This window comes from Aphis gossypii, chromosome 1 (assembly GCF_020184175.1).
Source record: "Aphis gossypii isolate Hap1 chromosome 1, ASM2018417v2, whole genome shotgun sequence".
Classification (NCBI taxonomy): Eukaryota; Metazoa; Arthropoda; class Insecta; order Hemiptera; family Aphididae; genus Aphis; species Aphis gossypii.
In genome coordinates this window covers 8,771,173-8,788,325 of record NC_065530.1, presented here as the reverse complement: position 1 = coordinate 8,788,325, position 17,153 = coordinate 8,771,173, and the positions used below count along the sequence as shown (strand labels likewise).

Genomic DNA, 17,153 nt, shown 5'->3' with positions numbered 1-17,153 from the left:
TCTTTATAGTGTTAATCTCTGATGTTAATATGTTATGTTTACCAAATCATGGTTGTTCGACGACCGGGATAATCTTTTTCGTCATGGAAGAAATACTTATATTGATATCTATTATCTAGAGAAAATAAAAACCGGGCAAGTGCTAGTCGGACAATAGAGTAAAACTCTATGGCATAGACATTGGCGACACTGGAATCTGAACATAAATAGATAATTTTATTTATATAAACGTACTTTTAAATAGGCATATTATTCCAATTTAGGTGTCATAATATGGTTTTCGGGGTTTCTTATTGAGTATTCTATATTTATTTCACGTACTTTGAGAGGGGTGAGGTGCAGCAGCGTCTATAATCTGAATGTTCAATGCAGGCATGCGGCTATGGCGTTATGCCCAATTGGCGGCAACTTCTCGTTCAGTAAACTCCCGTAGTCTGGATTGTAACATCTTAATTTTATTATACTAAACAACTTTAAACGGTAGTCAGTTTCGATTCTACGTTCGAGTTAAAGTGTAGGTATGACATTTTTTTTTTATTTTGTCTCTGTTCAAGTTATCTACGATGTAACTTGTATTGTTGTGTAGTCGTTACATAAGACTACAAGACGTGTCCTGTCTACTTTACGTCTCGAACGTCTCGAATTATTTTTTAGATTTCAATTATTTTATTATTCGTTGATAGTGCGTTTCGTGTCACGTATTCGATTACATTAATATTTTAACTACTGCGCGAATTGTAGTGATGTGCTATACAAATTTTTAACCTATTGTATTTATCACATTTTTTATTTTTTATTAAATGTTTTTGAATACCTATTATTGATACTTGTAGTATAGTGTATACTGTTTAGTGTTAACTTTTCCATTATTATTCATCATGTATTCTGGTTTTGACATTATGGAAATGTTTAAAAATGATATTTTATCTTGTACTAATGATTTATTTTATACTGATTGTTTTCTTAAAAACGAAAATATGGGTGAGGTATATATTGCGTTTGCAAAATTACCTACGGCTAGGGATAAATTCTTATATACGTATAATCTCCTTAAAAAATATAATAAATTACCTATGGAGTGTAAATTGACAAATCCCAAAAATAACAAAAAAGCTAGAAAAATCAGAGAAAATGCAAATTTCAAATTTCAAAACAGAGACTATGTCTCCGCTTTTTGTGAGTACAATAAAAGTGTTATGACAGCAAAAATTGATAGCGAAGACTATGTATTGGCTGTGGCAAATCGTTCGGCTGCCCTCTATTATTTAGAAGAATATGAAGATTGTATCCATGACATCCACCAAGCTTTAGCCAAAAAATATCCTACTGAACTGGCCTACAAATTATATGAAAGAGAAATAAAATGTCTAAAACTTATAGGGAAAACATCTCAAGCCAAATTAAAATTTAAAGCAAGTATACCCGATAATATTAAAAGTTATAATACTAAACATTTTTTTTTTTTTTTTAGGAATTTTTGTTACATTTATCTCGAGCCTTGCTACCTAAAGAAAAGAAAAAAGATATTGAAATGCAAATTAAAAGGCTTTTAAATGAAACCAATAAAAAGGAGACTAATATAAATTTAATTTAATTAAATTACTAGGAGGTCCAAACAAAAATATTCCGGCATTGTCCAAATTTGTCAAAATGAAGTATTCAGAATCAATGGGTAGATGTTTGGTTGTTTCATCTGATATTAATCCTGGTAAATGAGTATAATATGGTAAACCAGCAGTTGACCAATCAATCTCCACATCATAGTTGTTTGAATAAAAAGCTTTAATTATTTGAAAAAGATTTAGCAATTGTTATATACACCTAATTCTAATATCTTAAAATGAAAATTTTTTTTTTTGTTCATCTGAATTTAAGATTTTTAAACAGCTTCCTAATTTTTATTATTATTCAATATTTAATATTATAATATATAACAACTTAACAAATAGTTTTTCATTCCTAAGCGTTTTAATTCCAGATAAATGGTGTAAAATAACTTTACAAGCCGTTTTATTCATCTTTTTTTATTTATTTTTTCATTAAACTATTAAAGTAGGTATTAAACCATAAGTATAATTATAATATTAGCTTTAATTATATTTCAGGAGATGTCCTTGCTATTGAAAAACCTTATGCAGGGGTACTAAGGCAAGAATCCTATGAACATAATTGTCATAACTGTTTTAAACGTTGTTTGAGTGGCATACCATGTTTAAAATGTACTCTGGTAAGAATTATAACATTTTCATCACAATTTATAAAATAAAATAAATTTTATATTTTCTTTTAAAAATAATTTTTTAGTTTATTTCTAAGAATAAGCATTAATTGGTCATTTTTCTATTTATTAATGCTTGAATTATTGTTTAGTTTAATAAATTATTTAAAGATATTTATTATATTTATTTTTGAAAAATACAATTTAAATTATCTTTTACTTTTCTGAATACTAATTTTAACTATCGCCTTTTTTCAATTATTATATTATTATCCATTTATTAATGACATTATTTCAATTACAAACAAATTGATTCTAACAACAAAACACGAACATTTTACCTATTTTTGGTTATAACACGGTAGGTTAACCAATTTATAAAAATATAATCAAATTAATGTATGGTATGTTCATGTAAATCATTCAAAAATTAGCAAAAAAAGTTTATGTTTCAATCAAAACGCATTTGTATATATATGAAATAACTTAATTATAAAATAATTATAAATATTGCTAACTAAATTATTAAATATGTATACTGTTCAACAGGTGATTTACTGTAATGAAATTTGTAGAGAAAAATCTTATAAGAATGGTCATAAATATGAATGTTCTATGTTTTCGACATTTATCAATTGGCCAAGCATGGGTCATATGGAACATCTATCATTTTACATATTCTTAAAATCAGTTTGTAACTTAGGATTGGAAAAGTATATTGCTACTGTATGTGCTTTGAATGCTGAAACTACTGATCCAATGATGCGAGGTTTTAATAATGGCAAATATTTATCTGACCAATTTTGTTCTGTTTACACTTTGGAAGGAAATGAAACTAAAAGAACTGTGAGTGATCTATTTTTGAGACATTGTTATGCTGCTGTTATGGTTTCAATTATGACAATAGCTGGTCTACAAATACCTGATCATCAACTAGGTATTGTTGGTGAATCATTAGTTCATATAATATGTGCAGTCTCTTCTAATGCTCATGGTATAACACAACCCCCAAATCGTAAGACATGGAGTCTAGACCTAGTGAATGATAATAGATTTATGCCAGTTGCTTCTTTATTAATGCCAGTGTTGAGCTTGTTAAACCATCATTGTGATCCTAATGTAGTAAGACATAACTACCATGGAACAATAGTCCTTACAGCTATTCAACCTATTTCTAAAGACTCACAGGTAATAATTTTATAATTTTTACTGAAGTATTAATTGTTAACAAAATACTGAAAATTTTAATTGAATTTGTAAAAATTATAGGTACACGTATCTAATTATAAAATTTTTTTTTTACTCTATTAATTTGTCATTCAATCAGTAACACTATTTTAGTTGATAGTTAGTAGGTATTTATCTGAGTATAATGGTAACCTTACTGATATGATCTTTTTATTTTTTAGCTGTTTGATAACTATGGATTATTGTATGCTACACATCCAAAAAACACGAGACATCAATTACTGAAAAACCAATATTGTTTTCATTGCGAATGTTTTCCCTGTGAAGACAATTGGCCAATGTATGATGTATTATCTAACCAACCAAAATCAGAGTAGGAAATAATAATTATCTTTATGCACCCATATGGTTATACTTTCAATTATTTTATTACATTACAGGTATAAAATATTTACTGACATCAGTTCAGATATATTAGAAAAATCATCAGCCAAGTTGTATGAAATAATTAACAAAATTCAAAAAAATGAATGTGATGGTCTTGAATACATTCAGTTCTTGTACTCTCATTTAAAACTTCTTCACGATAATATAAAAAGGCCAATAGGAGAATACTGCGATTGCCAAGAAACTATTAAAGAAGTTCTCTATAGTACAGCCAATAAGTTTATTATTGAAGATGATTGAATTATTATAAATTTAATGGTTGAGCATTTTTTACTATTCAAAATTTTTTTTAACTTCTATGTAATAACCAAGAAAACAGGTCTTATTTCTTTTAAACATTGAGATTGAATATTATTTTATTATTAAGGAAATTTTAACTCTTGTTATGACCAGTCTAAAACTTAGTTGAACTATTCTACTCATATTTAATTTCTTAGATTTTAAGATATAAAAAAAATGTTATGTTAAAAAGTAATATTCATAACAGACATAAGATTATTAAATAAATTAAATATAATATTATTTCTAGCATATAATAAAAACTTATTTTATTATCAGGTCATGAAATTGTTTACAAAAATATTTATTGTACTATATATACAAAAAAAAGTCATATTTCGTTGTACAAAGGAAATTATTTAAAACAAGAAATTAATTATTGATCTTTGTTTGATTTTTTTTTGTATCAAAAAAATTTTATTTACAATTTAAAAAAATAAGAACATTTCTCAATTCCTTAAGAAAAGTTTTGCATTCAATCTGCATTGGATTCCTCATTTGGATCGTCTTCAGCAAGACTATCATCATCTCCAGAATCCGTGCTATGTTCGTGTAAAAGCACATACTCCCTAGAACTGAATCCAAACTTAATGACGTCTTTCTCCATCAATTCTACATATTTTTTTGGATCAATACGCTGGTTATTAACGTATGTGCCATTAGCTGATTCTAAATCAATAATATATGGCCGGATACATCTGACATGGCGCCCATCTTTTTTGGCTGAAATTAACCTGTATTGAAGAGCTGCATGCTGTTTTGAGCACGATGGATGATCTATTGGTATGTCTGCCACCTTGCGATCACGTCCGAGTAAATACCCACTTTGCCTGTGTATGTGTAATACAGGTAATTGTTTTTCTCCTTTGAACGGGTATAATCGCCAACGTCGTTTAGGTTTTCTTGCCTCGGCTGGCTCGCTATACTTAATAACTACGCCATTAAAAGTATTTGTATCCTCGGCTAATTTGCCAGTAGTTTCAAAATTAGGCTCTTCTTTTTTTACTACCGGTTTCTTATCGCTGGACGATTCTTTGGTGCCCCATTGGTGACCAGAATCTGAATTGTTTTGATGTCTTGAGTTGTCCTTGCGATCGTACCTTGGTCTTTTTCTACGATCATCGTCCGAATTTGAATTATGTCTTCGGTGTTGACGTTCAGGCGATTTATTGTCACGATACTTGTGTGGCTTTCGACGATCAAAATTGTCCTCTCTAAAATAAAATAAGTAAAGATATAATTTAATTGTCATTTTAAAGTATATGGTTGAATTAACATGATAGAAAAGCGATTAAAAGGATGCTACATAACCGCGTGTGTTGTCTCCGTCTCACAATATTCTAACAGCAAATTTTCGTTTAGTAGAATCGATTGTATGCTGTTAGCTTTAATATTAGAGTAAATTTACCTATAATCATACTTAAAGGTAGTAAAGTATCTAAGTTGGTACTTAAGTTAAGTAAAATAATAAAACTTTAAAATTCTCGTAACTCGCTTAAAAATTAAAATACTACATAATAAAAAAAGCCTACAAGATGCCCTAGGTAATATTATTACCTTAAAAATTATTAATAGGTAAATTGATTATATATTAAAGGTAATAGCATCACATTGTCGTTACACAGTTTCAATAGTGTACTGTCAGTTTTGATGAGTAAATTGATCATTATACAATTTTAAGGTAAAATTATTATCCAGGGCTCCGCGTAGCTTTTTACTGATATTATTTTTGGCTTCATACGAATTCCTTCCGAATTGACTGTCGGTTATTTTTTGAGTACATAGGTATCAATTGCGTTTGGTTTATTTTAAAAATTAAACAATATTTCCTACCCATTTTTACACAGACCTAGAACTGTCTATGGTAATAATTACTATTACAGGTAGGTTAAAAATATGGTTTTTGCTTATAAATTATAATTGCATTTGTAATTGTAACTGTAAAAATTATAATCGTTATTGCCTATTGGTAAAAATCTATTGATTTTTTTATGTGTTTTATAATATTAAGAAGCTTTAACTTAATCATTTTTATTAAATCGAAAAAATTAAAATAATTAATAATAACCAATAATTTTAGATAATGTAACAGGCACCTAGTGGGGACGTAATTCAGCCGTGCTTTTCTACCCGGGATGCAATTAGTATTGTAATATTATTTTATACGGGATGCAATTCGTAAGCAGCGTTATTTTTTAAGGAAGTTATGATTATTTTAAAATGTATATAGGTAGTTTCAAAAGGTCATAAATTTAAAACATACTTCAACATAATTGCAATAAAAAGTTACGTGAGGCACTAGATAATAATCTTACCTTTAGATTTTAAAGTCAATTCACTACCTATGGCGCGTGTATGTGTAAGATAAGACGCAGACAAAACATGCAAGTACGACGTCTCGCAAACAATATTATTAACAGCCTAGCAAGAACCCAGGTATTAAGTATTCGTTTAAAATCACAAATGAAATATCAAGTCTAAAATTTCGTGAGTAAACCATCATAACTATTCATAACTGCTATATAAACCGGTAGGTAATATAAAATACTTCTTAGTGACGTTTTTCTATTATCATTCATTAGCTCGTTAGTGTTAGTAACTGAGCAAATTCACGAAAAAAAAATAAAGTAACCCAAGCATTATTTTTTGTGAGGTAAGGAATAATAACAAATAAGTAATCACATAAAGAGATAAATAATCTTATTTGAGAATACGCCGAAAAAAAAAATGCGGAAGTCTTAAAAAATGATACAAACAAATATTCAAGATAATGATATTATATTATACTAAGTCTGACACTCAAAAATGTTGATGGACGAGATACGACATTCACAATCACGAATAATTTGTCTGTTACTATATTATGTCCGTATCATATAATTAGTCAATTTTCAGATAATCGGTTTATTTTATGCGACTCCAATTGCTAATAATGATAATAGATATTATTTTAAACGTGATATAGGTACGTGCCCGTCTATTTGCAATTAAAAATTTATTACTTGGATCAAGTTGGGTACCTATGTAATAGAAAATAAACAATGAAAAATAATTTTTACTGAACCGATTTCCAATATAATAGTAATCAACCCAAACTTTGATTTATCAGTTATCAATTTTTTTTTATTTACATAATGATTTTTATCTGAGCAAACTGACAAGATAAAAATATGTATTTAGGGTTGGAATTTAGAAACCCCTTAAAAAGGGTAAATACTAAATATATTATTTAGATCTGTACAGAACATACTCTAATAACTAAAATAGAAGTTAAGTCATGAAGAGTACAGATGGTAGAGCCATGCGAGTTTAAACAGTTTAAATGTCCAACCCTATAATTTTAATACTTTCATCTGTTGACCTGGTCATGCAAGATTTAATTTTCAATAAGACAAATTAAAAGATTGTTTTACTTTAAACCCCATTTCGAAATTTTCTCATAGTTCTAGGTGGCTGTGCACAACCTGTTTCAATTTTCAGCTATTTAAGATTTATTTTTAATGAACTTATTTAATAAAACTATACCTAGCCTAAAATTAAAATTTAATGGAAAATATATTCATCACTTCGTTCAGAATCTAAAAAATTTGAGGAGAATTTCAGTTAATAAAAAAAGGGTACAGACAACAGCTGCAGAATGCAAAATGTTTTGTAATATTAATGTTGAGAAAGTGAATTTAATCAATACTATTGCAACTGGAGTCAATTTTCATCGGATTATTTCCAATTTCTAGCCTATTTCAGGTCATTACTATTAAATGTTTGGAGTATAATAATATCATCAACGGTATAAATGGTATAATCTATTTAGAAAAGTAGTATCTATAGCTTAAAACAATTATTTCTTGTGTTGATATAACTCATCGTATCATTTCTATGTTACATTTTACTTATTCATAAGTAATAATAAAAAAGAAAATATTTAAAAGAGTATTCAATGGTAGAAACAATATAATATACTTATCACAATTATGCTTTTAAACATTAAAAATTATTGTTAATAATTATATATATGTGTATATACTATATATTATATTATATTTATGATAAATGATCTCACTAGGTGAATATAATAATATAGTGTCACTATTGTTATACCATTATATTAGAATACAAAAATAAAAACACATTTTTTTTAACGAAAAATAATTTGTTAAAATTTATAAATTAATAATTTTCTTTTAACATAATTTAATGTATACTATACACAAATACATTTTTACATAAAAATTTGGACACAAAAGAAAACAAGTTGGTATTGGTATAATAAATATAAACAAGTTAAAATATAATTTCATCAATAATATGTCTTAATAAATGCACACTTATATGAAAAATATTGCTCCTTATTAAATAACTCGTTAATACTAATAAATAATTAACATTTAAAAGGTAATTATTATCACAACAATTGAATCACCATATTGCATAAACACTATACTGTGCTTGTTGATACTGGTTAAACTACTCATTTTATTTTTTGTCATTTGTAGCTAACACAGGGTAAGCTAACGTAGTAGTCAGAGAATCATTATGCTCTTCTAAGGAAGTTTGAGAATAATGCATGACTAGATCTTTAAGAGAAGAATATATATTGTAAGGTTCAGCAAATCCAAATCCTTTAGGAGTTCTATAAACTATACAATGATTAACAACTCCATTGCAAACTATAGATAATGCTGATTGCCCTGTACGACTGGGTCGTATCAAAAATGTTCCATTTCGCTTGCCATTTAATAGACGTTCAGCATCTGCACGTGAACAGGATTGTAGCAGCCAAGTACCTTCATCTAAATGAGAGAGGTTCAGAGGCAATTGAATGTCTTCAGGTTTACATGTATTCCAATCAGTGCCATTTAATAGTCGATTAATTGCATCTAAAGCTACTCCATGAGTCAATAACCATCGAACTGATTTATCTTTTTGACGTGTAACTACTGCACCTTCTTGTTTTAACTGATACATTTCTCGCTCCAATGTCTGACTATAGGCCACTTGTCTAAAAACAAAATCACTAATTAATATCAAATATAATAATATATATTTAAAACTAAACTTACGTGTATAATTTGTCTTCAAGTACCGCTTTGCCATCTAGCAGTAACTTTATTCGTTTTTTTACTATTTCAATATTTTCAACTAGGTTATCAGCTTCATGGCGTTCGGCTTTTTTAAGAAATTTATCATGCACTCTTAGCTGATCTTCAAACATTCTATTCACCTCCTGGTATTGCTGCAATCCCATGCGCATTGCAGATATATCGGCCATTGCAGCCTGAAATTCTTTAGATAATTCTTCATATGAAATAGATTTTTTCAAAATATCTTTAAGCAGATCAATCAAACGCATCCATACAACATCTACATTTAAACTTTTCCAAGTACCAAACTCCTCATCTTGTTGAAATCTGGACACAGGATACAATAGTTTTACATCTAGTGTTGCATTATATTGTGACAAAGAAACTTTACGATAATGGTTCACAAGATCAATAACAGAAGAAAAATTGTAAGGTTCTGAAAAACCAAATTTTTCATTTTTGTGATATATTTTTATTAATTTATTGGTTCCTCCTTTCCTTAATGTCAATGTATACTCTCCAGCCTTATTGGATGCATTTCGAACCAGAAACGTACCATCAGGCATATCAGTAAGTTTTTCTTGTACTTCATCTCTGGTTATATCGCCCCAATACCATTCTGCTTCTTCTATGCAACTGGGTTCTTGCAATGGATTTTGCAGTCTGGTTGCAATTGGTTCGACAGATTGAGGGCGATTAGTTTGTGATAGTTTACGAGGTGGTAAAGCCGGTGCGCCTGTTGGAGACATGTTGCTCCATGACTCATGGGCTTTTACCATAATCTGTTACAATTAATTGTCAACGAACAGCAGGTTTTCTGAAATAAAAAGAATATATGAGTTACTTTTGATCAACCAATTGATGTAAGACTATTAAAATTTAATAATATATTATATTATAATATATTCATAGTATGACAAAAAAAAAAAAAAATGAATTACCCTACAATTTTTGTTTTAGGTAATTTAATTTAATATAGATTAACCTCATATAAAAGTTTAGTTTTAGTTTAATTAACACTTACCAGGAGCGTTTATGCTTAATACATCGGCGTTAACTAAATGATTCATCGGTTATTTTTTTCAAAATGTAATAAGCAATTTGAAATTGCCATCAAATTCTAGAAAATTACACTTATAAAAAAAATATAAATATTATTCTTTAATTTAAAGTTAGATATTAAAAACTAATTTGATATTGATGTTTCACACTTTTTTAAGAGAAATCACTTGCGTACACAACAAATAATGTAAATTAACAATAACAACAGTATAATAATAATAATAATTAAATTTTCAATATTTTTATTTTAATATACATTTAGTTAGGTACAGCTAGGACAGTTAAAGAATTATATTTAGGTAATATAAAAATGTTAACAAGATTGAAGTTTTAGGTACATAGTACCGATGCATAAACAAAAACACTCCATTTTTTAAAGGAACCTTAATACTTAATAATATAAAATCTAAAAAAACAGAAAATATTTACCTAAAATGTTATAACTACATATATATAAATAATTTGAAATATAATTAAGTACGATTCTCACTAGCTTACTAAATGTAGAACAATTCTATCAGGCAGATGTCATTAATATTAACTAACTATGAAAATCAGAATACTTAGTTATGTAATAGATTTATACTTTATATTATGATACTTTATTGAAAACATATATTTAGATTCAATCATTTTTGTTAAAAAAAAAAAAAATAAAGAAATAATAAAAATAAAGAAAATATAATTAATTTAGTACCACACTTTCTAATAAAAGATAATATTTGCTAGCACATCAATTAATGTTAATTTAAAAGCATACCTACATACATAAGTCACGATATTAAAATTAATTTATCATTAATCCTATTTAATGATTATAAGACTATCAATAAATAGTCTGGAAGAATGGGAGATAATTCTATCTATAGTTTATCGAAAAAAATACTTGTCTAGTCAAAATTAACTTCTCCTTCTTATTTCTTAGGTCAAATAACTATCAAAATTAATTTCTACTGTAGGTAACTTATGAATATACATAAAAATATTTTTTTTTTTTTGCTCAAATAAAATAAGACCTGTATATTAATTATCATTGTAGTTAAATACATTATTATACTGAAATCAGTTTTTTTTTGTAAGATACAATTTTAATCTGTAAAATTAAAATTGTATTGTACAATAATAATGAAATAATCTGAGAAAATAATTAAATAAAGGCAATAAAGGTATAATAAAAGTCTTAAGGTAAAATCTTCGATATATCATAAAAAAAATTGATTTGTTTTAAAATGTTCCAAATAATTTTCAGTAATAAAATATCTAAAATTGATAGAATATTAATTTTATTTAAATCATTAATACCAATATTATAAACCAATTACTAGAGATGTGTCGTTCGCGAACGAACGGATCAAATTGAACGGGTCAAAATTGTGAACGAAACGAATCCGGATCGTGAAATAATAAAAAGTCGTTCATCCGTTCATTCGTTCAATTTCGTTCTCGTTCGGATTGCACTGCTACCAACTCAAAATTCTTAATAATGAGTGATCCGAACTCATTAGGTAACCGGTGTCCGGTAATCACATTTCACTCTATGATATTTTCAAACCGCGATTTAGTTTATCTAATATCTATAGTCTTGTCTTGTGATAAAACATTTTACATATTATTATTTATTTACCTTTGGTGAATCTCAATATTACCCTTTAAAAGCGTTGTAATAACACAGAATACATTAAAATATTAAATCTATTCTGTGGTAATAAATAATAAAATACAATTGATTGAAATTTGAAGCTGGTTGTAACAACTAACAGGTAAGTTATAATTATGTATGATAAGATTGGATCTTTGTTTAATGCAATAGTCGTTATGTTTATAATACGTTCGTCGTTCAACGAACGAAATGAACGAATCATATGAACGGGTCTTTTGAATGACCCGATCCAAACGAACCGAATCGTTCAATTGACCCGTATTGCCCATCTTTACCAATTACTTAAATTATATGAACATGTAAAATTATTTTGAAACTAAAATATTCAATATAATTTTGAAATAAAAAGCACATTTTATATTTTTGTAAGGACTTAAATAGATGTGTAATAATTTAGTTATTTTACTTAAGTTATTTGCATACAAATATTTAAGCACATTTTAAAATTATTTTATAAATATGTGTAGATAATATCTACTAGATATATTACATGTTTGTTTTATTAATTAATTATTGTAAGTTAGACATTTGATATTTTCCAGAACATTTTCTATACTTTATAATAGGTAATGCAAAAAAGAACAAAAACCATGTATACTGAATAAATAGTTATTAGCAGAGTACTCTACTAAATAGTAAGTAGAAATTAAGTGAACCTTGTTAATGAATCACTGTTTAAGATGTGTTAAAATGATAAATAATTATTTGTGTGTACAAAAAACAATTATGAGTAAAGAAGACAAGTGGATTAACTTCAATTTCAAAGGATACTCTACATCAGCATTTCCCAAACCATGGGTCGCAACTTCCTGTTACGATATTACAATTTTCATATTTTACTAATTTTTTTATTGTACTGCCCATTTATTATTCAGTATCGTGTTTTATAAAAATTCAATGATAAAATTGATTACAATAAAAATATTGATTATTGCATACTTGATTTTTTTTTTTTTTTTTTTAGTAGGGGATTGCATACCCCTTAAAGATAAATTTATGGGTTGCCATTGCAATAGTTTAAGAAACACTGCTCTACACTACATTATATTAATAATAGTTTAAGTACTTTTTTAATTTAGCAGGTTGAACTAATTTTTAACAAAAAGATTTAATTTAACTTACACCAATATCGAAGTATCATAGAATCGTTGAATAAGTTAAATACCTGAATATTGAAAAAAAAATTAGTAAATAGAAAATTCCAAATGTCTATAAATAGCTCAATGCAAAAGTGTTTTGAAAATTAAATTATTGCTATTAAATATTTGATAAAAATGTCAAGAACTTCAAAAATATTTTTTTCTAAATAAAAAAAATAACACGTCATGTTACAAACTGGTGAGTAAATATATTTTATTTTTTGTTTTATGATAGTTTTTCTGAACTATCAAAGAAAAGTAGTTAGAATACACCCCATAACACTAACTGGACAAAATCCAGAACTACCCTAGACACTGAAGAATGAAGCAAATTGCTTGTTCTAAAATGAGGTACAAGAAAAAAATATTTAATTGTAAAATCTATATTAATTTATAGAATCTAAAACAGGGAAATTTCTATTTTTAAATAGGTATAAATAGCTAGTTGCCACATTCTATTCTATGTAAATTGAAAAACACAGTCTTAGACAATCAGTTTTTTTGGGCAGAGGTTAGTTAACACCAAACCTAACCCACTGAGTCAATCATTTATATTAGTGCCAGTAGTCAAGCTTTTTCTACTTGAGCTACAAGCATATTATATTTTGATTTATGTTATATGAGATGATTATTAATTAAAGATAAAGGGGGAGAGTGAATCAGAAAAATAAAAACAAGATCTTGTAAAAATAAATTAAATCAATTTTGATGTTAAGTCAGTTTTAGTTACTATTTTAAATAAATCAGATTTATTGTTGCTATATGTTACTCTTAATTCATTTTTTAGAGGAATCAATCAATTAATTTTATTCATTTATTCTTAAAAACAAGGAATTTAAATAATTTTTAATATCAGGAGATAATTTTTATTATTTTTATTTTAAAAATTAATTGTTTTAATGAAATAAAATTTAACTTAATTTACATAATAACATAGACAACAACTGTATACAATGTTTACAAAACTAAGATTGATTCAATACCTGATATATTATGGCAATGAGAATGGTTACAAGAAATATGATAACCAATATGATCTTCAAGACTTTAAATACTATCAATAAGAATTATAGATATATTTAGGTAGTTTAAAATAAATAAACTTATGCATAATCTACTTTTATAATCTATACTAATATTATAAAGATAAAGAATTACATTAAATGTGATAATTGCAGAAACTATTATTTTAATACAAGTTAGGAGTATAAATAATTTCTAGACTAGAAAGGTGATTTAAGGTTATTTATTCAACCTAGTTGGTAAGTAACAGAGTAGCTTACAAAAAATAATAATGTTTCATTAACATATAGCGTTGTCATTGATTATAGAATTACAATTTTTAAAAAAATAATGGGATTTTAAGAAAATAATACTCAATTTATTGTTTTTGTATTCAAATACATAATAAAATACAGTTTTATTATATTATAACTTATAAGATTATAAACTCAAAAAAATACTTGACCAAATTCAACACTTTTTTTCAAGACATTTTTTGAAAATATCAGGAAAATAAATAATAATTTAAACTATGTTTAAAAATATAACAAGTATGCTTAACAGATGAATTATCTATCTCAGTAAATTTAATTCACAAAACGAAGAACACTAATGTCGATTTCACATAAACTGATGCGACTAAAACCAAAATACACTGATATAGCGCTAATTTTTAATTTGTTTATTTTATTCCTTAGCAAAGTTGGAGTATACAATTTATTATACTAATAAATACCGATTTAAATTGCCTAGGTATTTTTAAAAATGAATAATCAAAAACAAACTCCACTAATCTCAACAAATGGTAATTCTTTATCAATTATAACTTGGAACTATTAAAAACCTGGTTAAAATAAGTAGTAAAATTAAATATTTGTAAGCAAAAAAAAAAATTAGATAAAAGGCAAGATTATATAAAAGCATTTAATTAGTTTAAAACAAACTAAAACTGAAATTAAATTAATTTGATGCAATTAAATTATTTACTTAGGTACCTACTCAACTACACACTCTATTTCCATAAGTGTCATACAAGTATAATACAGTATACATAATGAAAAAGTTTTAGATAGATAGGCAATCTTAAACACTATAGAATCATTATTAGGAGGTACTCTTATACATAGTGCAAGTTAAATTAAATTCACAAACACAATATCACGAAAACTTACACAACATAACTCATTCATTTACACGAAAAAATTAAAACAAACCATTGTACAGGGTCTAGGAAATAAGCTTGAGCACTTAAAGTTAACATAACAAGTGAAATCGTTGAATTTAACACAGGTAGTGTTGAAACGAAATAAATTGTCAAATACCGGAAACTTATGCAATTGATAGTAAGTATTCAATGAATCTGACGGCGGCATATGTAAATGAAAAATAAAAACATTAAAAACACAACTCGATCAACGGCTGCAAGTTAGATCGGTACCGAAATTTCAACGATTTCACAACAGGTACTACCTACCTACCTACAGGCTAGAGTACGTCCTACTCAGTTCGTAATTACACGGAGATATCTACAAAAAGCCTATCTACGTTATGATTTTATTGTCACTCACTCTTCGTGTCTTTTCGACGCGTGTTTGTGTTTTCTTTCGTCCCGTCTCGATGACATCTCGATGAAGTCGACGAACGGATACGTTCGATCAGCGGTCGGTCGCGTTTTTAATTGTTGTCTGCTACCTAACCTATCGCAAACACCGATCAAGAGGCATACAGAATACTCACGATATTTCGTTACTGAAAATTAGCGACCGTGAAAATACAAAAAAAAAAAAAATCAAATTATTAGGAAAGAAAAAACATTGGTGATGTACAAAGGCCTAAACCGGACTAGAATGTGTGGACAACAGGTATTACGGAACAAATCACCGAGATTGACGTCACACGGTGTTACCAGCAATATTAGACCAATGTAACCATTTTATCCATGCGCCAATCGCTCCGGCGTAGTCATCAACGTTACCTATGTCCGCTCATGGATCAAAAAATCGATCAACGGTGTTTAATCAAGGCGTTAAAATATTAAAACATCACACCGCTTGGAAACGAAACGATAAAAAATCACCGTTCTAAAAGGAACGGGCTAATTCGGACTTTGGACCTGACTACACTGATTAGTTGAAACTTTGAAAGACGTGATTAGTGATAACGTGATTTAAAAATTTCAAATTCAAACGCGTTATTTTTGTTTGTTGTTTATATGATTTCAGCTTTCAAATTTTTAACCGAATTAAATATCAATGTTTATTGTTTAATACACGCCAAACTCTCAATATGGTTTTAGATTATTTTAGCTTTAAAAATAATTAAATTAAGAATCGGTGATTGGCATATGAGGTTACGTCTTAGGTTCACCATATCAAAACCAAAAGACTACAATTAAACTCCCGTTTACAAATCTCTCCTAAAGCCAATTTAGACTTATGGCTTACGGTTATTGGTAGTGCCCGGTATTACAATTTACATGCACTAAAAATGTGGCAAATATACAAAGCAAAAGGGTTAAAATATGCGTTGATATGCTCAAATAATTTAAAATAACGCATCATAAATTTATATTACATTAAACGACTACCTACCTACAAAAATCATTTTTTTTTATATAGAACAAATAAAATATGACAAAATTTAGATTCTTGGACCTTTCAACATCTAAGTTAATCAACAAAATACTTAAATATATATATATAAACATCGTGTTTCTACAATATATGGTGTCGACAATAATTTCTTTTACCAGTACCTATGGTAGTATTTAAAAATTCCAATTTCCAAAATAAAAATATGAAATAATTTGATTACTTACTGAGATTGTAAAAAATGCATACATCATAATATACACTTACAAAAAAATATGCCATTTTATGCAAGATTAAATTTGGGTTATGTACTCAGATGGGTATAAATCACTCAAATTTCAAATCCTTGTAAAGTTCATACATTCAGTATGAACAAGCAAATACTTAAAATGTCAGTCTCTTATGAGGCTTTGCAAAAATCTCCAATCTAAATAAAGTTTAGAGGTTCCAAAATATTATACTGAAAAAATAACCAATTATTCTCCA

The 17,153-nt window shown here is 27.2% G+C and overlaps 3 protein-coding genes across 3 annotated transcripts; 1 reads left to right on the top strand and 2 right to left on the bottom strand.

Annotated features, from left to right (window-relative positions):
• Positions 1 to 787: 787 nt before the first annotated feature.
• Positions 788 to 4,189, top strand: LOC114129696 (SET and MYND domain-containing protein 4-like). The gene is given in 7 exon segments (XM_027994499.2): positions 788 to 1,412; positions 1,472 to 1,577; positions 1,580 to 1,708; positions 2,106 to 2,227; positions 2,768 to 3,406; positions 3,628 to 3,779; positions 3,847 to 4,189. Coding segments are annotated over 7 exon segments (1,929 nt in total). The 5' UTR covers positions 788 to 878; the 3' UTR covers positions 4,094 to 4,189.
• Positions 4,190 to 4,372: 183 nt separating this feature from the next.
• LOC114129657 (smad nuclear-interacting protein 1) lies at positions 4,373 to 15,931 on the bottom strand. The gene is made up of 2 exons (XM_050197102.1): positions 15,645 to 15,931; positions 4,373 to 5,346 (listed from the first exon to the last, which is right to left on the bottom strand). Exons 1-2 carry the CDS (start codon positions 15,698 to 15,700, stop codon positions 4,608 to 4,610), a joined length of 795 nt encoding a protein of 264 aa, XP_050053059.1. The 5' UTR covers positions 15,701 to 15,931; the 3' UTR covers positions 4,373 to 4,607.
• LOC114129704 (phosphatidylinositol 3-kinase regulatory subunit gamma-like) lies at positions 5,279 to 10,377 on the bottom strand. The gene is made up of 3 exons (XM_027994521.2): positions 10,238 to 10,377; positions 9,193 to 10,030; positions 5,279 to 9,131 (listed from the first exon to the last, which is right to left on the bottom strand). Exons 2-3 carry the CDS (start codon positions 9,990 to 9,992, stop codon positions 8,606 to 8,608), a joined length of 1,326 nt encoding a protein of 441 aa, XP_027850322.1. The 5' UTR covers positions 9,993 to 10,030; positions 10,238 to 10,377; the 3' UTR covers positions 5,279 to 8,605.
• Positions 15,932 to 17,153: the final 1,222 nt, after the last annotated feature.